At 48.6% G+C, this 23864-nt stretch overlaps 1 protein-coding gene and 1 long non-coding RNA gene across 6 annotated transcripts in view; one reads left to right on the top strand and one right to left on the bottom strand.

Annotated features, from left to right (window-relative positions):
• The window catches only part of Hnf4a (hepatocyte nuclear factor 4, alpha), a 37254-nt gene extending 34580 nt beyond the window's left edge, over positions 1-2674 (top strand). For all 5 annotated transcript variants that reach the window (XM_005392475.2, XM_005392474.2, XM_005392479.2 and 2 more), the window contains exon 10: positions 91-2674. In XM_005392475.2, coding sequence (XP_005392532.1) covers positions 91-233 — 143 coding nt within the window. In that variant the 3' untranslated portion in view covers positions 234-2674. The remainder of the gene's footprint in view (positions 1-90) is intronic.
• LOC102020390 overlaps positions 1-23864 on the bottom strand; it is a 40074-nt gene that overhangs the window by 679 nt on the left and 15531 nt on the right. The window lies entirely within an intron of this gene.

Here is a 23864-nt window from a genome sequence, read left to right as displayed (position 1 = left end):
TCAGAGAGAAGAAAGAACTTTCCTAGAGCTCTTCACATACTCCCCCAAAGCCTGGAATGCTGAGAAGCCTCTGTTTCTTTGTCCCTTCAGCCACGCCTGAGACTCCACAACCCTCGCCGCCAGGTGGCTCAGGGTCTGAGCCCTACAAGCTCCTGCCAGGAGCCATTGCCACGATCGTCAAGCCCCCCTCTGCCATACCCCAGCCGACCATCACCAAGCAAGAAGTCATCTAGCAAGCTGCCAGGGGCCGGGGGCTCTGCCAGCTCACCCCAGCCCCCCCAGAGAGTGCCTGGTGACCACTTGGCCATAGCCAAGGAAGGCATGGCAAGAGGGCCAGTTCCAGAGCAGGAACGGAAAGGGGGAAGGGCCCAGGAACGCGGGCCGAGGGCCATATCCCATCGCCAACCTTGACCCTGTGCTCTGGACGATAGGGCTTTGACTCAGGGAGACACCAGCTGGAAAGCCCTCTGCTGCCTTGGACAACTTTCTTCATGTCGAAGCTACCACCTTCACTTCCCACAACCCCAGCTTCTTCGCCCTCTAAGGACTGCTGGCTGGAGATGCTATGGGACCTTGCTTAGACACGGCTCCCTTCCCCCCAGCTGGGACTCGCTCTCCCAGTACTGGTCACAGTGTCCAGTCACAGCCCCAGGAGGCCTGGTCAGGTCACGGCACCTTACCCTCCCTCCTCTACTGCCCCCACCTCAAATGCCCCTCTCCACCCTCTGCTGTCACCTTCCTTGGCCGTCCTGTCTTCTCCAGAGCCCTCTCTCTGGAGGCTGAGGAAGACTTGGAAGCCATTCCCCCAGGCATCCCTGCAACACTCTGTAAGCCCTGACCGGGGCTAGTCTGAGGCAGGAGACTGAGGAGCAAGACAGCGCCATCCCCCCAACTCTGGGCCTGCTACCTTTCCCTTCTTCAGGTGCTGGACCGGACCCTTGGAGTGATGGTCCCCATGGGCTTTGAACAATGAGTGAACGATCCAAGGTTAACAGCTGGAGCAGGACTTGGGGGAGGGTGGGAGCATGGGGCCTTGAATGCCATACTGAGGCCAGGAGTATGTGGAGAGGGGTGGCCCAGGCTGTCAGAAGATGCATACAGCATCCTACCAAGCGTGGAAGGTTGGGAGGGAGCAGCAAGTCAGATGGGGCGCATGATGGAAGGAGAGTGAGAGGTTGAGGTGTAAAGGAGGGTGTGGATGATCCTCAGGTCAGAGTGATGTCAGTTATTCCAGGCCAGTCTCAAGCTCTTCCTCATTCCCAGGCACTGTCTTAAGCATCTGACTTCCAGTGTCTCATGGAATCCTCTCTATTACCTAGAGATTGTTACCAAAGATGCAGCTGAGTTCTAAGAGGTTAAGGGATTTTTTTAATCTGAAACTCATATAGATAGTCAGTGACTGAGTCAGGCCATGAACCCAGGTCTCCCTGGATCAGAACAGGAGATCTTAGTGTTTGTTTTCTGTTTTGTTTTTTTTCCGGTACCGGGAATCGAACTCATGACCTTGCACTTGCCGGGCAGACGCAGTGCCACTGAGCTAAATCCCCAGCCCCCAGAACAGGAGATCTTAATACCCAAAAGAACCCTCGTGTTCACTGTGATCCCAGTGAGGGACTTCCTGGTCCTTCACCAGCCTCAGAACCCAAGGGCTCACATTTCTAGAAGCCCTGCCCACTCCCAGGACTAAAGTGGGCCCGAAGCTGCGCTCAAGTCCACCGAGGGTCCAGAATCCTGTTGCTGATAAATATGAAGACGAATTCATGGCTCTTGACCCCTTTTCTCTCTTCACTCCCCAACTCTGGCAGAGGGGTGGTAGGAGTCTGGTTCCTGGGAGAAAAACCAATCTGGCCTGTCAGTCTCTAGAATGATGAAGGGCAGGGCGGGATGATAAAGTCTGACTTTGAGGCTTGCTCTGGAGAATGTCACTCAAGGTACACTCTGGAAACATTGAACTCCAGGATAGAGCACCTCATCCCTATAGAATCTTGATGGCTTTGGGGAGATTCTGAAAAATGTCACTGACTAGTGGGACTGAAAGGAATTTGTCCTAAGACTGTAGGTGTGATTAGGTAGGAAAGTGAGCTGTTAGAATGATTACCTATGCTCTGCCCAAGGCTGACCCTTCTGAGGGGATGGCAGAGCCATACCCCGTACCCAGATATCCCACCACTAGTGATTATTCCTTGTTGCAAGAGAGGCAGGGAGAAGCACTGGGGCCACGTTTCAGAGGACTCTGCACCCCAGGGCCATCAGAATTGGCCTCCCCACTCCAGCAAGGCAAGTCTCAGACTCCAGGAGTAACCACTCCCTGCTCGGAGCTCTCAAGCTTTCCCCAGCCACCCTCACTCCAGGGCTCCAGAATTCCCCGCCAAGTGGCTCAGTCCAGTCTGAATGAGGCAGGGAAGCTGGAATCTGGTCATTCTGGTCATTTCTACTCTTCGTCCAGTCCCCCTGTTGCCAGTGTCACTCAGGCCTCTGTCATGGGAGCAAAGTTGAGAAAATGGCCCATGGAGTGGGGTAACGGTATCCTTTAATGGTTGCAATCTTCTGGGGCAGGGGGTCAGTTCTTTGCCCCTGATCCACTCTTTCTGGAGAGGAAAACCATTCTACTTTTATAACTTTATTGCAATGCAAGAAACACAAAATAAAGAAAAGTTTACTTTTCTGGCTCTAAGCTGAGGATGCTACATTGGAATTTTTTTTTAACCCGAATTGTGATCTTAAAACATTACATCTGATGTACCAGGGAGGGTTGGTGGAAGGCAGGTGTGGACACTGTATAGTAATTCCTTCACTGAGACATCGCTTTGAGACATTTTCAGGAACATCCAAAATCCATGTAGCTCTCAGGAGAGGAGAGGGCTGCAGCTGGGTGCTCCTCAATTTCTTAGAATGGCCAAGCCAATCACCTTTGCCAATTTTTCTGTGATCTGCCCTAAGATGAATTGTGAAATTCACATCAAGCAATTCTGGAAGTGGACTGCGTCCTATCATGATCTGCATCTTCCTGTGGGTGTGTGGATGTCGTTAGGTCCCACGCCCACCCCCCAGCTCCCACCACTGCCGCCCAATGGGGCAAAGAAGCAAAAAACATTTCTTACTCATGTGTTTTAACAAAAACAAAAGTTTATACTACAATAAAATAAATGGTGCATATGTTTTCTAAGTCCTTGTATGGGTGTCTTTTTTTTTTTTTTTTAGGTGTTAGAAATAAAGATAGTTCTAGAGTCTTTATATTGTAAAAAACACTTTCTTATCCTTTGTGCATGTGTGTTTGAACCCAGGTTTGAATCCACAGCTTTCACATGAGCTACATCCCCAGCCCTTTTATTTTTATTTTGAGGCAGGGTCTTACTACGTTGCTGAGTTGCCTGGGCTAGGCTGGAGCTTGCAGTCCTCTTGACTCAGCCTCCCAGCATGCTGTCATGCCTGCCTCCACTATTATATTTTAGTCTTCATATCAAGACAGAAGTAGGTTGGGCCATATGATGACCTCCCATTGTATAAATAAGGAAACTGAGGTTCAGGGAAGTGATTTTCCTTGATGGAAGAGGTCTCTTGACTCCAAGCACTCCACATATGAGAGAGTGAAAACTGATCCTCTCTTCTACAGAGAGGAGGAACAAGGAAGAGGGTGATGGGAAGATCTGGAAGAATGCAAGAAGACCCAAGGGTCTGTCATCTGCCACCAGGGCCTAGGGTGGATCCCTTTTCTGGGTCACCTCAACCTTGCATAGATATGAGGAAATCTCATAAAAGCAAGAGTGAGAAGTGTACCTGAGAAGTCCCGGCCAGGCCGGCAGTCACTTTGGTCATTTTCCCTTAGTGGGGTGGCCTTGGGTCTTGGCCTCACGCTTACTTGGGGTGTGCTGGAGTGGCTTGTGAGATCCAATTCTCAGCTTTGCTTCTCAGCTCCACGTTTCGTGATGTCAGGTCAGTACCTCGACGGTGGCCACCGTGGAAACATTCACACCGCAACTGGCAAATGATGCAGATCAGGTTGTTTCTCCTGCACAGCGCATTGTCCTGGCACACCACAGCATTCGGTGATGGCTGAACTAAGGACACCTGGTTTAAGAGACACTCAAGGAGCAGCGTGGGCTGGGTGACACTCAGCTCTTCCCAAACGGGGAGGACAGCGGCTCTGGAATGGCAGTCGCACATCTCAGTGATCAGTATAATCTCAGGCCGGTCACTCCACCTCCCCAGCCTCCTCTGTAAAGTGGGAATAATATCTCCCCACAAGCAATGTTGTAGGGATGCAGTTGGATAAGCCATTGGGGACTGTACTAGACGTGGTACTAGGACAAATATAATCGAGAGAGAACAAATGAGCCCTTCACCCAGACCCTCCCGGTAAGAAGCTAACCATCAAGCCCCCCAGCCTCAAGAGCACCATCCCCTGCCTGCCCAACCCTGGGGCCACTCCACCTTCCTGTCCCTTCCCTCCACTCCTCAGTACCAGGAAATGTTTGTGATGATGTCGCAATGAAGGCCCTGTCCATGCCCTGCCGGTATGGCTACGGAGGTGGGGGCCAGGGGAGGCTATTTCAGTCCTAAATTGTACTTAATAAATCCCTATCAAAACAATAAACCCTGAGCTGCCATAAATGCTCCTTGACCTTGGCTCTTCCACCTGACCAGCCCTTTGCCCCAGTTAATCTCAAATCTCAGTGTGAGTGGCTGGACGTTCGTGTTTGGTTTCCACTCCGGTTGCTAAACAACATCAGCTTAGGTGACAAACACTAGCACCCCCATTCCAGAGATGATGAAACTGAGCTTCAGAAAGGTGTATGAACTTGTCCAGAGCCACCCAGCCAGTGAGGCCCTGGGCCAGGACTTGGGCCCATGTTGTGGCTATTAACCCCTGTATGCTGGCTAAGAATCAGGGCTTCTGGGAGGCCCCTCCTTTTAGCCCCACTACAGAGGTTTCTGGAGTTATGCCGCTAGAAGCTTCTTATGCCGCTAGAAGCTTCTTGAGCCATTATCCCCAGTGGAACCCCAGTGCTCAGGAACCAGAGGCAGAAGTGACCTTGCGTGATAGGCTGGTCGAAGAGCTGATGAAAATGCCATGCAGTATAAATGCTCTGTCATCCCAGACTGGTGAGGTTGCCCTACTCCCTCCTTTGTAGAACTCATATCACCTTTGATCTCAAATCAGCGAGTCATATGTAAATCTCAAGATGCAATCCATGAGATCAGAATCCCAGATGCCATGCAGCCAATGATGGTGGCTCTAAAAGCTGAATCATGAACAACATTCATGGGGTTGTTCCTCTCTGCCAAATGCTGCTGGACATAATTTGATCCCCACAGCAACCCTTGTAGGCAGTCCCTCTTATTCTGTTTTACAAAAGGGGGAAAAGGCTCAGGAGCAGGAAGGAGCTTCCCCAAGGTCCTTAGCTGATGTGACAGCAGATCTCAGAGCTCATCCGGCTCCAGAGGCCACACGAGGGGATGGAGGAGGACCCTGATGACTCAGGGACTGCATGATTGTGCAGTAGTGAGAACAGAGGGACACTCAGCATTTGACAAAGGCTAATGGGTGAAGCCCCATGGTGAGGAATCCTGAGATTAGGAAGAAGCAGTACCACCGGGTGATTCCCTCCTGGAGCCCACAGAGGGAAATATGACAAGCAGTCAAATATTAGGAACCAATGGAGCAAGAGTGACAGCCAGTGAGACATTTCCAGATTGGGAAGAGGGAATGATGTGCCCTTGGGAGGAGGAGGACCCAGCAATAAAGGGGCAGAGAAGAGACAGAAGCGCTTGCTGGAGGTGGAGGGGAGCAGAAGTGCTGTGCAGAAGTGGCAGAAAATCTGCAGGTGCGAGGGACACTTGGGGCCTGCATTTGCCCTTGCCTCTCTCTGGCCTGAGGACCACTGCACCTTCTGTTTCTTCATATTTATCTTTAAAGCAATTCATAATCACTCTCTGTAAACTTGAGGTCATTCACATGAATAAGAACACAGTATCACTGGCCATAAATAGAAGATGATTGCACAATTAAAGTGAAAAAGAAAACAACATTCTGTGATCAGACAGAATCGCCACTGCAAAAGCTCTGCTTGCCCTTTGTTTCTTTATTAAAAAGAAAAACTGAAATTATGCACAGTAGTGCATACTGGTGGTCCCAGTGCCTCGAGGGGCAGGGACAGGGGGATCACATAAGCCCAGGAGCTTATTACAACCAGCTTGAGTAACATAGTGGGGCCCTGTCTCAAAAAGAAAAAGTTGAGGGGAGGGATAGTATCACAGAGATGTAGAAATATTAAAGGGTTACACTTCTCCAATAGAGATTTTCTCCAAGTTTTCAGAAGGAAAGAAGACCTGTAAAAGGACAATGTAATTTAATGTGATTCCTGTATATCCTTAAAATCTGCCAGAATTCCACCGAGGCCTCACTCCACTTCTGGAAGGATGTTTGCTGGGGTGGGCACTCCTATGCAGAACCTAGGAGTCTGGAATTCATACAACGGAGCAGAAAACCACTGGAGAGTTCAGATCAGGGAAGGTTGCGGCCAGTCGCTCCAGGTACAGTGTAGAGGACAGATGGACTTGATATTAACATGGCTGGATCAGGTGGGAGAGAACATGTGCACCAAAATGGCGGCCTTAGAGAATGGAGCCAGTGCAAAAAACTCGTTCATTCATTCCACAAATAGTGTGTGAGCTGTGCTGAGCACTTCACTGACCCTGAGAGGTAGGCGGGGCCCAGACCAGATGGGTCATAACGAAGGTTTTAGATTTTATTTTAGGTACAATGGAAAAGTAAGAAATCCAGACCTTAGAAGTTTTTGAACACAGGAAGATGATAAAATGTGCTTCATATTTTTTGTTTGTTTGTTTGTTTGATGCCGCCTCAGCCTCCCAAGTATGTTTCATCCTCCTCAGGGGACTCTGCTCCCTAGAGAATGGATTACAGTGACAGATAGTAGAAACAGAAAGCTTGGAGGTGGACTGGGCAGCAGTGAGGTGAAAGACAAAGGCAGCATAGACTGGGGCTGGGGAGCAGGCAAAATTTGAAGCCAGCCCCCAGATTGTGGCTCCTAATGCATACACAATTTCTTTTTTTTTTTTTTTTTTTTTGTCTTTTTGAGACAGGGTCTTGATATGCAGTTCAGGCTGGCCTTGAGCTCACTTTGTAGCCCAGGCTGGTCTCGAACTCACAACGATCCTCCTGCCTCAGCCTCCCTAGTGCTGGGATTACAGGTGTGCGCCACCACACCTCGCTGCATACACAATTTCTCTCTCTCTCTCTCTTCAATCAGACACTAATCTAAGTGCTGCTGTGAAGGGATTTCACAGAGTAATTAAGGTCCCAAACCAGTTGACTTTGTGATGGGAAGGTGAAGTGATGACCCTGTATGGCATCACTTCATCCCCAGAGCCTTAAAAGGGGTTGGATTCTTCCTGACAAATTAAATTAGAAGTTATGAGAGGGATTCCATGTGAGAGAGGTTTCCTGCTCTTGCCTTTGAAGATGGAGCAAGGCCCCATGAATGTTGGTGACTTCCATAAACTGAGAGTGACCCTTGGCTGACGCCCAGCAAGGAAACGGTGACCTCAGTCCTACAACCATAAGGAACTGAATCTAGCCACCAACAAACATATGTGAGCTTGGATCCTTCCCTCCAGGCTTTAAGGAGGACACAGCCCAACTGACACTTAAACTAAGAACCCAGTCACACTTTATCCAAGCTTCTGATCTATAGAACACTGAGATAAACGATGATTGATTTAAGCAACTACATTTGTGGTTGTTATGCGGCAAAAGAACAAATACAGGTGCTGGTGGTGAGAGGTGGGATATTTTGCTGGTGGTGGGAGATGGTCACCTTGGGAGATTCTGAGAGTAGAACTTGCTAACGAGTGTGAAGAAAAGACAGAAAACAGTGGTAGGGGCAGACGGTGTGGTCTGTTGACATGGGGAAGGCCATAGGAGCTACAGATTTGCATTAGACAAGGAAGAGTTCTGCTTTGGATGTGTGGCTTAAGATGCCAAGAAAGCATCCAAGGGAATGTTAGATATGGGAATCGGGAGCTCAGGGAAAACTTGGGGCTGGAGGTGAAAAGTCCAAGTCATAAGTATAGATGAGAAACTTGAAAATCGAATGGGAATTCTGCCCAGCAATGAACAGGAGCAAAGTACGAACACGAGGAACACAGATCTCCAAGACACTGTGCTGAATGACAGAGGCAAGACTTGGAAGATGCTTCCCATTTGACTCCACCTATAACATTCGAGAAAAGGCAAAACCACGGGGACAGAGCTGTGGTTTCCAGAGTCTGGGCCTGGGCTGGGGGCTTGAGGACGAAGGGGCCCAGGGAAGAAGGCTTGAGCTCGTGGGAATGTCCTGTGAAATCTGGCCTGGGATGTGTTTACATGACTGTACGCACTTTCCAAGACACGCAGAAGCGCACACAAGCAAGAGTGAACTTCAGTGTGTGGAAATTATACCACAATAAAAAATGAAAGAAAAACGCCAAAAAGTTGCTCAAGCTCATTTAAAGGCAAGGCACAGAGTGAACAGGTTAGGGGTGAGCATTTCCCTCTGAGCTAAAGCACCCTTGAGGCTGGAAAGAGGAGGAGGAGCCAGCAAAGCGCCAGTAGGATAAAGACAGATGACAGACAAAAGGGCTTTACGCTGTTTTGCTGTGGGCCTGCTATGTGCTAGGTGTGCTGGCAAACTCCCTGGCCGCGTAGTGACCTTGAGGTTAGACGAACTCTCCTTGTCCTGCAGATGAGGGGAAGTGACCCATCCCTCAGTCCACCCGCAGCATCAGAGTGGCAAAGCGAGGAAATCTGTGCTGGCGGGTCCTGCATCACCTTCCTTATTTGCCGAATGAATGAATCACTGTGCTCCAGGTGCTGAGTTCACCAGAGGCTCTAGCCGAGAATATGAGAATATGGTATTTTTAGAGAAGCTGGGGCCATAAAAACTTGTTCCATTCTCCAACTTAGACAACACCCAGCCCCTCCCCCTGAGCTCCGAGATTGCCCCCGGCCTTGGGAAGGGCTCCCCGAGCTTATCTCAGGGAGAGTGAAACTGTAAAACTCTTTATGGTTTTGAGATCATGTCTGGCAAGCGTAGCGACTGTTGCCATAAACCTGAGCTGGCCCTGCGAGGAGGGCGCTGCCCGCAGCAAGAGCAGTCAGGGAACCATTGAGTAATGCCAAGGGCGCAGCCTGCTGAGCCAGGCGCCTTGAGGCCTGTGGTCAGGGCCTGTTACACACTTATATGATCCTCACATAACCCGGAGAGAGCAGTTAGCATATTTTAAAAATCCTACCACGTGCCCTTTTCGTGGAAGTTAGTTATTACTGGATTAGGATGTCTTTAAATCCACGGCATCCCACAGTTGCTGCTGGCTAAATCAAATGGTGGCCATGGCCTTGCTGGTTCTGGTCATTATTTCTGGTGGCCTAATTGGACAACTGCACCGTTTGGGGTTCATCACGAACAACTTAAGGACTATTCGAGGAAGGACATAGCCAGTGTTTTCTTGAAATTTGCCTTTGAGGCCTTCTGATAGGAGCAGGAGGTCCCTGGGGTAGGGGTGGGCAGGCTGGAAGAAGATCTTGAGGCGATCTTAAGCCCCGTCCTCCAGAGAGCGCTATAGGGTGGACACTCCAGGATACCGGGCGCTGCAGGGACAATACCAGCAAAGGGCTTCTGGGTAGAAAGGTCGCCTGAATGGGCCAGACAATGCCTGAGAAGGAGTTTTATGACTTTCTTAATGAATTTATTCCGCTTGTATTTTCCTTTATATGTACCCAAGAGTGATAGATGATTTTTAGAAACTAAAAATGGTTGAGAATGTAGCTCAGTGGAGGAGCATATGCTTAGCATGCGCCAGGCCCTGGATTCAGTCTCCAAGACTGCTAAGAAAACAGACAAAAACCTAAGCCTAGTCTCAAAGAGTTCTCTCATTTATTGATTGATTAACTGATTGATTGATCGATGGTACTGGGTATTGAGCCCAGGAACTTCACAACGAGCAACACTTCCATCCCTTTTCATTGTTTTTCTATCCCTTTTTATATTTTCAAAATTTTCAGAGGGGGTCTTATTAAATCACTAAATTGCCCAGGCTGGGCTTGAACTTGTGCTCCTCCTGTCTTAGCCTCCCAGACTGCTGAAACTGTAGGTATATGCCACTATGTCTAGCTCAAAGAGTTCTTTTGACCTATACAAAATAAAAATTCTAACTGCCAGCAAAGTATTACATCATCATTGAATTGCACTGTTTTCTCTCTGTGTGGTGCAGAAAACGCTGCTTCCTCTTACTACTCACGAATCTTAGCTCAGGCTTCCCATTTCACACAGGAGAATAGAGAGGGTGAAAGGCCAACGATGGAGCCAAGGCCATCTAATACCCAAGGCTGGCCTGGATGCGGATTAGCTTCCAGGCACTTCCCCTCTCAGAGGTCTTGTCTCCAGCCAAACACCTTCAATTCTGCCATCTTGCAGGGCTCTGGGAGCCCCTGAGCTGCACTGTTGTTCAAAACGGAAGCCAAGGAGGCCTTGCAGGAGATCTTCTGTCCAAACGACCAGCCGCCCTGTTTTCCACAGCCCATGACAACAATCTCTGTCCAGCCAAACGCAAACCAACCTGAACTGTCACACACCTGTAGCGCTCTTTCTAGGACCTTTTTGTGTGTGTCCAGCACCGCCCCACCTTTTACAACCTAGTCCTGAACTAAGCAGATTGGACTAGATCCACTTGTTTTTGTTTTTGTTTTTTTCTGGTACCGGGAATCTAACTCACGACCTCATGCTTGCCAGGCAGGCACTGTGCTGCTGAGCTAAATCCCCAGCCCCTGGACTAGATTCTCACTTCACTTCCAGATGAGGAAACTGACACCCAGAGAAGTTTCCTGATTCTCTCAAGGTCACAGATGAATCAATTGCAGGGCTCAAACTCCAGTCCCCTTGCCAACTTATCCTAGCCCTTGACTCTAGAAGGGCAGGCTGGGCAGAAGAGCAAGGGACTCAGAGTGGATCAAAAGAAAGGACCCCTGGTCACATGATGGCCAAGGCCTGAATGTGTTGTCAAGGAACAATTCCTGGGTCTTATTGAGACCAAGCAGATCTGGGACAGCTGCCTTCAAAGAAGCAGAAGGCAGAGTCTTGCCCAGAGGAAGAGAAAAGGAAGCCAAACTTTGCAGGCAGTGGCTCCCATCCCTACCAGACCCCATTGTCTCTGCTTAAAATCCCCCCGGGCTTCTCATCATGCTTGGAACAAATTTCAGACTCCTTACTTGAGGCTCAAGGCTCTGCAAACCCAGCAGCTGATCCTTTCTCTGCTGTTGTCTTCTCCAACTTGGTCACCTCCAGCGGTCACTCTATCCCAGGCCTCTGGGCCTCCACCCTGTTCTCAGCACACCAGAGCCCTTCTTGTTTCTCAGCCATTTCCTGGATGGTTTCTGTCCGCAGCCTGCTTTCCTCCGCTCTTCAGTGGTCACTTCCTTCCAGGCTCTGCTCAAAGGTCACCGCTCAGGGAGGCCTTCTCTAAATATAGCTAAGTAGATGAGGTTTTGCGGGCTAAAACAGTCTTTGCTGCAACCACTGACAGCTGGCCTGCTTCAGGAAAGTGCCAAGGAGCCCTGTGTAAAGGCACGGGCCTGACAGTCCAACCAAGCTGCATCCGCAAAGGCAGGCAGCGGGCTGGATTTGGCCCAAAATAAAAGGACAGCTCCTGTGCTCACACATTGTCTTGTTTGATTTTCTTGATTACACTTAAAGCTTCCAAAATCACCTGTGTGTTTGTTTATCTGTCTATTGTCTTCTTCTTGTCTTTCTTCTTTAGACTGTTGACTCCTTAAGAGAAGGGATCTTATCATGGTTGACGTCAGCTAAGAAGTCAGTTCCATGCTCAACTAATACAGAATACATCATTACAGTTATTTTTCCTTTTCTTTTTTTTATTTTCAGTGCTAGAGGTTGAACCCAAGGCCTCAGACCCACTAGGTAAGTGATCTACCATTGAGCTATCCCCTGTCCTTTGTGAATTTTTATTTTGTGATGGAGTCTCACTAAGTTGCCAAGGCTGACCTCCAACTTGCAATCCTCCTGCCTCAGCCTCCTGAGTAGCTGGGACTACAGGTATGAAATGCCACACTCAGCTGAAAAGATGAATATATGAAAGGAAAACGTAATATAATGCTTATAGAAGTAAATGTAAAAACATAAAGACTATCAAAGGGCACAATGAAGACTTTCCTACCCAATAACAGTCCTTGGATAAGATGTCTCTGCAAGCACCCTTCCAGCCATGAAATCCTAAGCTTCTGGGGCTCCCCTTTCCTGTGTTTCTAATATTCTCTAAGTCTATGATTAGGCGATCCTGAGATTGAGGCTTCTGCTTCTCCATGCCTGTGACCCCACACTTCTGTGATTCTGTGATTCTGATGTCTTACGGCTCCTTTACCAGCATATACTGTTGCTCAGAATCTCTTCTCTGCCCAGCACAGGGCTGGGAGCCGGGGATCCAAGGGAGCCGACAGCGGCCCAGGCGAGCACATGGGCACGGAGGTAGGAATGCACCATGACTTCTGTCCTGCGGACAAGCACAGGAGCTCAGTGGGGTGTGGGGAAGGAAGAGGCGCCAACCCAGACTAGGTGGGAGGAATGTGAGCAGAAACGACTGGAAGAAATCAGGAAGGGAGGGTATTTCTACCAGAGCAGAGGACACTGGCATCGACGGTGTTCCAAGTGGATGGAAGGGGCAGCGCAAAGGTCCGGGGGCTGGGGGAGCATAGTTCATCAGGTGAGCTAAAGCAGGTAGGTGTAGCTGGGGGAGGTGCGGAAGAGGGGCGGAGGAGTGAGCTGTAGTGGCTCCAGGACAGAGGATCCTTTAAAGCGTGTCAAGGAGCATGAACTTTATCCTGAGGGCGAAGGGGACCCAGGGAAGAGTTTAAGGGGAAGAGTGACGCAGTCTGTTTGGCAGTTTGGAAAGACGCCTCTGACTGCTGGGTACAGGTTTGGAAGGAGCAGAGACAAGAGAAAGGGCTTGAACGAGGACCCAGGTGAGAGAAGATGAAGCCTGAATGGATGGGAGATGGGCCAAGAGAGATACGGAGGAGGGAGGGGTGGCTGTCCTGCTAACCTGTGAGCCTGGCTTTCATGGAGTCTTTGATTCTGTTTTCAATACCCCTCAAGTCTTTGACACAAAATGGCATAGTTATCACTGTGTGTTTGTGACAGCCAACTGAACACCCTCCATCCCGCCTTTGCAAGCCTCAGTTTCCCCTGTTTGCAAATTGGGAGTCATCAACCCTTTCCTTGCAGGTGAGCTGGGAGGGTGAGGTCTGTGCACCAGCTCCAGGAATGGAGGTGGTCCCCGGGGGTGGCCATCTTGGCCCTAAGTGACAGCACTCCGTATTGCCAGGAAAGGCTGGGTCTTGAGACATCCACAGAGAGGAGCAGAGGAGGGAGGAAGCCCTGGCTGCTCTGGTGCCGAGCTCCTGCCTGAGCTGATGCCCAGGTTGGGGTGTTTGCTTCTAGCCCTCTGCAAGTTTATGAGTTGGTTGTGGGATTTCCTGAGGTTGAGCAACTCCCTCATCTCTCTTCTTGCCCTTAAACTCCAGCCAGGCAGGATCTGGTCTTCCTGGGACAGGTCCAAGCCAGGTCAGGTCCCAGCGGGATGTTTGGATGCACCTGCCACCAGCCTGTACCCCCTCCAGACCACACCGCAGTCTACTGTCCGTCGGCTCTGATGAGAGCCAGTCTTTGAAGACAAAAACCCCCTGGTCTCCCTAAAACGACAACAGGCAGTGTTGTAAACCACACCAGGGGCTTCTGCAGGCTCCCAAGTTATACCTGTTTTGTGCCAGTGGCTCAGTTTTAATTCACTTCAATTCATAAAACAGCAATTGGAAAACATAACTAGGGGCAAACCCCAGAGCTAGCAGGACCCCTCAGAGACCTATTCAGGGCTAAGAGGAGACAGGGGATGTGCCTGGATCCCCACACTGTTATGCAAGAGTGGGGCTCACAGTCTGTCCAAGGCAGGAGCATGCTGCCAATTGGGAGTTCAAGTGACACAGGCTATGAGCCTTTACTGGCTAGCACAAGCATGGAGAGAGCAATGGCCTTGGGAAAAGAGGAATGGATGGCCGGGGTCAGGGGTGAGAGATGGCCCATTTTATGCCCTTTTGTACCTTTTGAATGTTTACCTGTCACCAAGCACACACAACAGAGTCAATCAATGGAACAAACAATCACAATTAAATAAACAGTTCAGGGAGCCGGGCATTTTTGTAACTCCACGCCCTCATGTATGCTGTTCCCTGTGGTGAAATACCCTTTCCTGGTATCATAAGCCATTTTCTGTGGCCATAACAAAATATCAGAGACTGGGTGATTTATAAAGGAAAGAAGTAGGCTTGGTTCATGGTAGGAAGAAGTAGGCTCACCAAGATCTTGGTGCCTGCAGCAGCTGGTGAGGGGCTTTCTGCTGTATCCTGACAGGACAGAGGGCTTCACGTGAGGCCCAGCGAGCAAGCCAGAGAGAGCTTGATTTATCACAAGGCCAGGGCTGCGATAACTCATGAGTCCACCGGTGTGCGAATGGACCTCATCCGTCAGTGCCCCGCCGCCAGAGTCCCACATCTCAACACCCCTGTGTTTAGGACCAAGTTTCCAACTCGAGACGTTTGGGAGACACATTCAAACCACAGCACCTTGCTTGCTGCCTCTGGAAAACTCCCACACACCCTCCAAGGCACAGTCAAGAGCCCCGTGTCCTGTGCCCTGTCCCTGCTGGCCTTGGCGGGCTCTACTCCCTTTGTCCACCTGCACCACCCAATCTTCACCTACTGGTCCTGCTCCGCCCCAGGAAGCGTCCGCGCCTCCTGCCTTCTCAGCGCATTTAGCCAGCAGGAGGAACCAACAGGAGAGTAAGGGGCAGGGTGAGCAAGAGGTAGGGGTGCCTGTGCCGGCGCCGACCCCTCTCTGTTTTGCCTGAACCTTGGAAGCTTCTTTTTCCAGCTCCTCTCCTGGCCTCCCTTCCACACTTCCGCTGTGTCTGGGTCCAACACCACTGCTCTTGCTCAGGACTTCGGATGACCCCAGCCTGGCCCCCCACTGCTAGTCTTGGTACCTCGTCATTCCTGGGAGTTTCCCTGGGCCTTCTCACACCTCTAGAAACACTGCTTTCATTCAACTCCTTCAACTCTGCCTGACATTCTCAACCTGGGGACAGTTTCGCCCGCTAGGGGACATTTAGCAATGTCTGGTTACATTTTTTAATTGTCATCTGGGAGTGTGGTGGGGTGCTATTGGCTTCCATGGGTGCTAAACATCCTTCCATGTGCAGGACAGCACTCACAACAGAGAATTATCTGGGCCTACGGGCAGCCGTGGCGAGGATGAGAAACCTTTTCCCTTCCCTGGCTACTGGGGCCTTTGTACTGAGCTACGCAGGGCCTTTGTACCGAGCTGTGTCCCTGTCCCTTTTTATTTTTTATATTGATTGATTTTATATTGATTATATTGGTTGGTTGACTCTGGTACTGGAGATCGAAATCTGGGGCCTTGTACACGCAAGACAAGAAGAGTTCTACCCCTGAGCCACACCCTCAGCCCTTATTTTTTTAATTTTGTCACAAGTTTTGCTAAGTCTTTTAGTTGCCCAGTGTGGGCTCTAACTTGCAGTCCTCCTGATTCTGCCCCCCAGAATGCTGGGATTACAGGTGTGCAGCATCACACCTGGTTGCGAAGCCCGTATTTATGTCCTTGAGATTCCATCTATTTCCAGCCCAGACCTCGGTAGCTCAGGGCTGAGGTTCTGGACTCCTGCTGCCCTTTCTGCAAGGTGGTGGGATCCACTAGACTACACACCTGCTATTGTCTCCTCTCAGTGACACAGAGATAAACAGACCTGCCTTTGCCCTGAAGCATCCCCAATTTCATGAGGACAGACCCTTGGGTGGGGTCCCAAGTCCTGAGGCTTGAGGACAGATCTCTGTCACGTTCACCATGTAGCACAGCAACACAAGATGAGCAGACATTTGCTGACTGTGCCAATAGATCTTTCAAAAACATCTTTAAGCAGGCCGGACTCAGTGGCTAAGCCAGACATAGGAAACTAAGGTGAGGGCCCCAGGAAAATATGCACAGAATGAATGAATGAATGAATGAATGAATGAATGAATGAATGAATGAGAGCCCTGGGAGAGCCAGGGAGAAGGCAGAAGCCAGCATCCCATCTCTAAATTGGAAGTCCTGGTAGAAGATTGCTGTAAGAATATGTGTAACAGAGGCCTTTTGTATGCTACCTTGTACATGGTTAGCACAAAATAAACAGCATCCACCCCAATGATCAGGAAAAAGTGAGGGAGGAGAAACCTCAAAGTGAGGGCTGGGGAAGAACTCTGACATGGATAGGGGCTGCTTTGCACCCTTAGGCCTCAGTTTCACAATTGGTAAAATGGGGAAAATATAGGTAAGATTAGCATTTTGCAAAAACTGTACATAGGGTTGCTTTAGGAGGTTCCACAATGTGACTGGAACATCATTTTCAAAATCAATCTATTTAAAAAGAGGAAAAGGTTATTGTGCTAAATTAGGGGGAAATGTGCTGGCCAGCAGGGTTGTAACCAACACATCCTGTTTTCCCTGCCACTTGCCCAGTTTCAGCACAGAAAATCTTGTGTCCTGAAAATCCCTTCAGGCTCCATAGAGTAGAAGAGTTAGTTGGTCACACTAGCAGGTCAGATGGTCAGCTGCCTACAATAATTTTAAAGATAATCAATAGCAAACATACGTTGGATGTTTATTATGTGCCAGTCACCATTCTAATGACAATTCAGTATCATTTAATCTCCATAAAACTCCATGAGTATTATTAGCATCTCCCTTTACACAGTGGCATAAAGGAGCTCCATGATTGTCAGAGTCACAAAGCTCTGGAAAAGTAGAGCCAGGATTTGATTCCAGGCTGTGTGGTTCCAGAGCTCCTATATAACAGTGATCTCTTGTATACATTTGAATGTATTTCAAAACATCTTTTTAAAATAGTATGTTTATGTCTTTGTTTTTGTTATTTTGCTTTTGTTTTTTTTCTCTTTAAAAGAAAAAAAGAAAAAATATATATATATGTATATACCAGGATAGCTGGGATAAGTGTATTGCTGATATGTATCGGTTTATTGAAAGGAACAGTTCATGCTTAAATTTTTTTTCTGACCGATTTGGCATGCTTATATCTGATAATCAGAACAACTAATTTGAAGACAACAATGTGCAATATGACAACCATTGTTGAATTCCTACCATCTTGTTTAATGAAGCTCTGCATCATTTCTAATGTTTTTTTTATTACTTGTTATTGTCTTTGTTTGAGCAGTCTTGCATTCTTACATCTGGTAATCTGAACTTCACTGAAGATAACAATGTGTAATATAACAATCATTGTTAATTCCTATCATCTTGTTTTGAAATCCTGTATCATTTTTATTGTTTTTGTGTTGTTTTTGTCTTCATTGTTGTTATTTTGTTACTTTTTTTCTCTTTAAAATAAAAAATAATAAAATAAAATAGTAATAATGACAATAGTAATGATACTAATGAAGATATAAAACATTTTTTGAAATAGTAAACATGATAATAAAAATTTTGAGCCCTCAAGTGTGCATTCCAAAAGCTGAACCCTACAGAGACCATCTCTATGATCATTTTTGACTGCCGGATTGACGCACTGTCATGCAGACCTCAGTAGAAAGCTTCCACCCCCTCAGCTAAATGAAATCTAGAGCAAAGGACTCAGATGTTCACAAGGCCATGTGGGCAATGTCAGTGAGTGGTTGCAGGGCAACAGGGAGGGGTGAGGATTGTGGCAAAAATAGAAGTGGAATATAATGGGCTGAGAAGGAGCAGCCAGATATCAACTCCCAGCCTTAGATGAGGGCCCAACTGTGACAGATCCCCCAAGAAAAGCCAGACTTCCATACTAAACAGCAACAAATCCAACAAAAACAAAATAAATACACCAGGCGCGTGAAACAAAATACAGCAATGAAAATGAAAAAACTTCAGCTATGAAAAATGTGGCTGAATTTCACAAACTTAAGCCAGGCACCAAAGAACGCACCCTGTGTTATTCCTTTGCTATGATATTTGGCAGTCCCACAAGCTGATCTCCAGTACCAGGAGACAGAAGCTGTGGTTGGAGGGGTTGGGGCAGGAATGGGGAGGACAGAAGCAGGACTCGGGGCCACCATGCGCTATTCTTCATCTGGTGCCAACGGCTGGGTAGCGTTCTCTTTGTGACGATTCACCGAACTGTGCCCTTAAACTTTGTGCAACAAAGTTTTGTGTATACTTTAAATTTTACGTAAAAATTTTATGACACACATATACCCATAAGGCATTATCAATTAGAAGTATTTCTCTGGATAAAGCAGGATATGGTTGAATATAAAAGAAATCAAATAGTGGGATAATAAGATTCTGAGTGCAGGAAGCATGTGATGACTTTTTGTTGAACAAATGAAAAGAATGCAATTGTCAGATATGCCCGAATTTGAATGTGGTATGTAATGAAACAGCCTCACTTTTTCTCAACAGTTGTTTTAGCTAATAGCATTGGCATTAAGATTTATGTCTCTTTTGCTCTCCCCTTTTATCCATGTTTGTAGCCAATGAAAGTTACAACTGCCCACACATTTAACATATCAGGCTTTCACGGAAAACAGGTTCAATGGTGAAGAAGCTATGAGAACCAGAAGGTTCTAAATTCTGCCTACTATAAATAGGCTGCAGATACAGGACATGTGCGGGACGATTCACCAGCAGGGATGGGTGTGAAGGGAGTGCTGCAGCAGGCAGCAGCATTGAGCAGGTAGTGGGCAGCTCAGGTCATGTCCCCAAGGGTGAGTGTCCACTCACAAAGTCTCCATTTACAACAGTGAGGCAATCCAGCAGTCGAAAGGATCACATACACAGTCTCTTCTCAGCTCAGCTTTGGAAGGCACATTGGAGTGTTGGAAATTTTTATTATCACCTCGAGTCAGGTCTTCTGCAAACATGTCCTGGGAGCTGCTCTGTGCCACAACTCAATAGTGCCACCTTAGTCCAATAACCACAAAGACATACAACTACCATCAGGGACAAGATGTCAGCAGAACATGTGGCTCCTGGAACCTCTCTGGTCCAACCCTATCACCAACCCAAACCAACCACTCTTCGCCACCCCACTTCTCCACCCTAGCCCGGTCTCACCATCCTGAAGTCCACACTTGCCCCTTCCCTGGTCCCTCTGTCCCCTTTGAGCTACTGAAGTCCACTTCTTGTGGTGTTTTATACCAAATACAAATCAGATTGGTCATGGTGGCACAGACCTGTAATACTAGCAGTTCGGAGGCTGAGGCAAGAGGAGTGCAAATTTGAAGCTAGCCTGGGGAACTTTGCAAAACCTTCTGTCAAAATAAATTTTAAAGGGGCTGGAGTATAGCTTGGTGATAGAAGTTTTGCCTTCAAAGGTGGGTTCAATCTGTAGTAGTACCACAAAGCATGCACGCACGTACACACACACCCTTGGAGGCCACCTCCAGCCCTGCCCACTTGCCACCCTGCTGGAGAGTTACACCTATGCCACAGAGTAGCATCCAGATCCTCCGGGCCTCAATCCAAGCGCGGATCCTTCAGCTGTCCCCTCACCCAGCAACACCCCATCCTCCCTCTGGGACGTTGGTCTTGTTGGACCCTCTGCCTAGACTCCTTTGCTCCCACATCTTCAAAAAGCCTGCTATAGTTGGCTATGATAGTGTATTCCTCTAATTCCAGCGCTGTAGGAGGCTGAGGCAGGAGAATTACGAGTTGCAGCCCAGCCTGCACAACCAAGGACTTAGCAAGACCCAGTCTCAAAAATAAAAAATAGAAAGGGGCTTGGGGTGACGATCAGTGTGAAAACCCTGAGTTCCAACCTTATCACTGCCAGAAAATAAAAAATCCTGCGGCTCCTTGGGATTCCGATGCCACTGATCCCAAAGAAACCAGCAACGTGGGCTTCTTGGAAGGAAGATGACGGCAGGGAGCACGGGACATGGCAGGAAGTGCTTTGAACGCATGACCTTTGTGCTGCTTGAACTGCACATCATGTGCTTATTCAAACAAATCGGCAATTCCATCAAAAGCGTCTCCTTGGAGAAGCCTTTCTAGGAAGCAGCTCCTGGGTTCTTTCCTGTCTGGGTGCTGAGATTTCCCTTATGCTTCGCTTGTGGTCATTCTGCAGTTGCCCTGTTTCTTGTCGGCTTTTTTGTTTTTTTACTGTCATTTGAGTTTATTGCCCATCTCTTCATAAGGATAGGATTTCATCTGTCTTGCCTGTCACCTAGCACATAGAAAGCACTGAAATGTATTTATTGAATAAGGAAAGAAGGGAGGAGGGGGCTGGGGGCATAGCTCGGTGGTAGAGGGCTTCTGCAGCGCGCACATAGCCCAGGGTTCCATCTCTAGCACCCCACCCCCCAAGACAACAAAGGCCGGGCACACAGCTGTCACCCCAGTCCCAGTAGTAGTCAGGAGGCAGAGGCAGAAGGATGGCAAGCTCACAGCCAGCCAGGACTCAACAGCGAGAACGTCTCAAAAAAGAGGGGAAAGGGAAGAAGAAGAAAAAGAGGAGGAGAAGAAAGAAGAGGAGGAGGAGGAGATGGTGCTGAATTGATCATCCGGACTTAGCCCAGAGAAGCAAGGATGGGAGGCATGGGCTCAGTCCCAGCAGCTTGAGGACAGAAGAAAGCTGATGGGACTAGGGTATGGGTACGACCCAGCGAGGCTGTGCCCTTTCACAGAATCTGAGACTACTCAGCAATCTCAGGGGACTTGCCCAAGTCACCCCGTGGGACAGAGTCTGTTAGAATCCAGGTCCCAACCTGAGATTCAACAGAACTTCAGTCATTGAGCACAACCGTGTACTGGCTCCTGACTGGCTCCTGACTGGCCCATACTGAGTACTATTATTTCCTCCACATCTGACTGCTGAAACCAAGGCACAGAGGGGCTGAGTGACTTACCCAAAGTCACCCAGCTAGGAAGTAACCACGCCTCAGGTCATTCCCTGGTTCCAGATCACTGTTCCCCACCTCCCAACTCTCCAGCCGCTTCCAGCCTCACACCAGGCCACATTCAGACTCCCGAGGGGACTCTGAGTTCAAACCCTGACCCTCTTTGGAGCTTTGGGCAAAGGCAGGAAACTCCCTGAAGCCCCTGAAAGCCTGGGATCCCCCAACTCCAAATCAAAAGAGAGCAAAAGAGCCCAGCTTGCAAAGCCGCTGTGAGAAAAAAAGTGATAAAAATAATTACAGAACTTGTACATGATAATACATGATAAAAATAATTATAGGGTTCTGGGCAAGCCGCTTGAGCTGTAGAGATACTGACTAATGATAGCAGGAATTTATGGCCCTGAGGCTGGGGTGGTAGGGGCTGGGGTCACAAGGAAATCACAGGCAGAAATCTCCCGGCAGCCCTTTCCTGGGGAGAAACCTGCATGTCTCCTTCCCGGCCAGGCAGTGATTAGAGGGGCTCGCAGAAGACCGCTCCCCCAGTGTGACGGGCTACATTACTCTCTCATCTGGTTGGATCATGAGCTCTTGCCGCTTGCCCTTGCAAACACCTGTGCAGGATTAACGCGGTCCAGTCACTGGGTTCATTCTTTCATTCTCAGGGCCCCAAGGAAGCAGGGAGCAGAAGTTGGGGGGCGAGGCCAGAAGAGACAATGACTTATTCTTCTGTCTGCAGCGGACATTTACTGAGGGCCACTGTGCCTGGGACATCAGGGATTCGCCTAAGGTCACAGAGGGCCCTGGGCTGGGGGGAGGTCAGGGCTGGCCCGGAGTCCCCAGCTCCAGGGATGGTGGTCTCGCCACCACAAAGAAGTCTAGGCGGTGGGGCCCACGCCCCTTCAGAACATCGAAATTTTACTCCCTCAGCCGGCTTGCACACTGACACTCAGCAAGTTTAACACATGTTATAAGAATTTCACGTGTTATAATATTTGTGAAATATAATTCCATAAAAATACTTTTTCAACTACAAAGGAACAATATACCCTATGGATAATATTTTCAGTAATAATATCTCACTGACGGGGTGTTTGCAAACATAAAATGAGAAAAACCTGTGACTCTCTTAGCACGTTTTGGGACCTCACCCTGAGACCGCAACAAAGAAGGCCTTGCTAAATGCGACAGCCGCAGTCCTACTACCGTCCCCACTTCCTGTGTTTCTCTACGGCGGGTTGACTGGAGCGCCCTCAAGTGTCAGTTTTTGTCATAGCGTCTCCGTGACTGCAAACAGCATTCTAGACAAGGTTGGCGTCTGGGTTCCAAAGGGCAACGCTTTGCTTTTCTTTTACCTCGGGACCAGAGAGTACCAAATTCCACCTCTCTCTAATGGGTCTCAAGTCTAACTCAAGCCTTGCCCTGATAGCGCCCTGATAGCGTTTACACCCTCCGGGTTCAAGTGCAGTCGGAAACCGGACCTGGCTTCACAGGACCTGCCGTCCTAGTGCTGGAAAACGGCATCACCGCACAGCTTACAGCACGCTTTCACGTTAATAATCATCGCAGCTAGTTTGCAGCCACCACCTCCTGCGCGCCTGGCACCATACTAAGGCAGAGATGTCCATTCTTTTTCTTGTAATCTTTAAAACGACCTGCGGGACCCACATTGTTTTGTGGCACGCACACCTCCCCAACAATAAGCCTTGGGTATCTTTCCATCTCAATAAATAGAGGTGGGCGGATAAGTACTTGATTCAAAGGCTGAGAAACTTAAACTGTCAGCAGCCTGGGCCCAGGTGAAGATCAATAATAGTTAACGTTTATTGAGTGCTTTATTATACAGCAGGCCCCGTGCTAATTGTTTAACTCAAACTAGCTCACATTTGACCCCGCAGGCAATTCTGAGGAGGCTTCTGTTATTATTCAGATGAGGAACCCGTAGCTCTAAGAGATGAAGGGGCTTGGCCAAGGTCAGACAGGGAGTGCAACTGCCCCGTCAGGATTCAAATCCAGGTCCCTCTGACTAGCACTGGGCTCTCATCAGCCACTTTGGAGCACCGTGTGGAGGAGGACCTAGAGAAGGTGTTCCACGTGGGGCAAGGATCCGATGACAGAGCCTGAAGGCAGCCAGGAGGGCGGTGGGTGCTGAGGCCATGGGGGACAAGGTGACTTCTGGACAGGAAGACTTCCTAGGGGTGGTGCCGCTTGGACTGAGCCTGTGTCTCCAGCCAGCAGAGGGAAGCTTTTATCCTTTTTACATCGCGCTTCCTCACCCTCATCCCACCCGCTTACCTTGGGAACTACTATTTTATTCTCTATCTCCATGTGTTCTTTTTATTATTATTCTTATACATGTAAGTGAATCACACAGTATTTTTGTCTTTCTGGGTCTGGTTTATTTCACTTAGAGTAATGCTACCGGGTCCATGTGTGTGGTGGCAAATGACAAGATCGATCTCTCTCTCTCTCTCTCTCTCTCTGCTTTTAGACAAAGTCTTGCTATGAACCCATGGCCAGTTTCAAACTCTTAATCTTCCTGCCTCAGCCTCCCAAGTGCTTAGATTACAGGTGTGTCCTGGTGTCTTTTCTTTTTAAAGGCTGAATAATATTCCATTGCACATACATACCACGGCTGTTTCAGCCATTCAACTGTCCACAGACACTTCAGTTGTTTCTATACCTTGGCCATGGTGAATAATTCTACAGGGAACTGGGGTGCAGACGTTGGTAAGTTTTATATAAGACACACATGAGTTCAAATCCTAAATGTGCCACCCTAAACAGAATTCCTGAAATAAACTGTTATACAAAAAAAACTATGTTTTTTAGGGTTTTTTTTTTTTTTTTTTTT

This window comes from Chinchilla lanigera, unplaced genomic scaffold (assembly GCF_000276665.1).
Source record: "Chinchilla lanigera isolate Chin_1 unplaced genomic scaffold, ChiLan1.0 scaffold00044, whole genome shotgun sequence".
Classification (NCBI taxonomy): Eukaryota; Metazoa; Chordata; class Mammalia; order Rodentia; family Chinchillidae; genus Chinchilla; species Chinchilla lanigera.
This window is presented reverse-complemented; position numbering and strand designations above follow the sequence as displayed.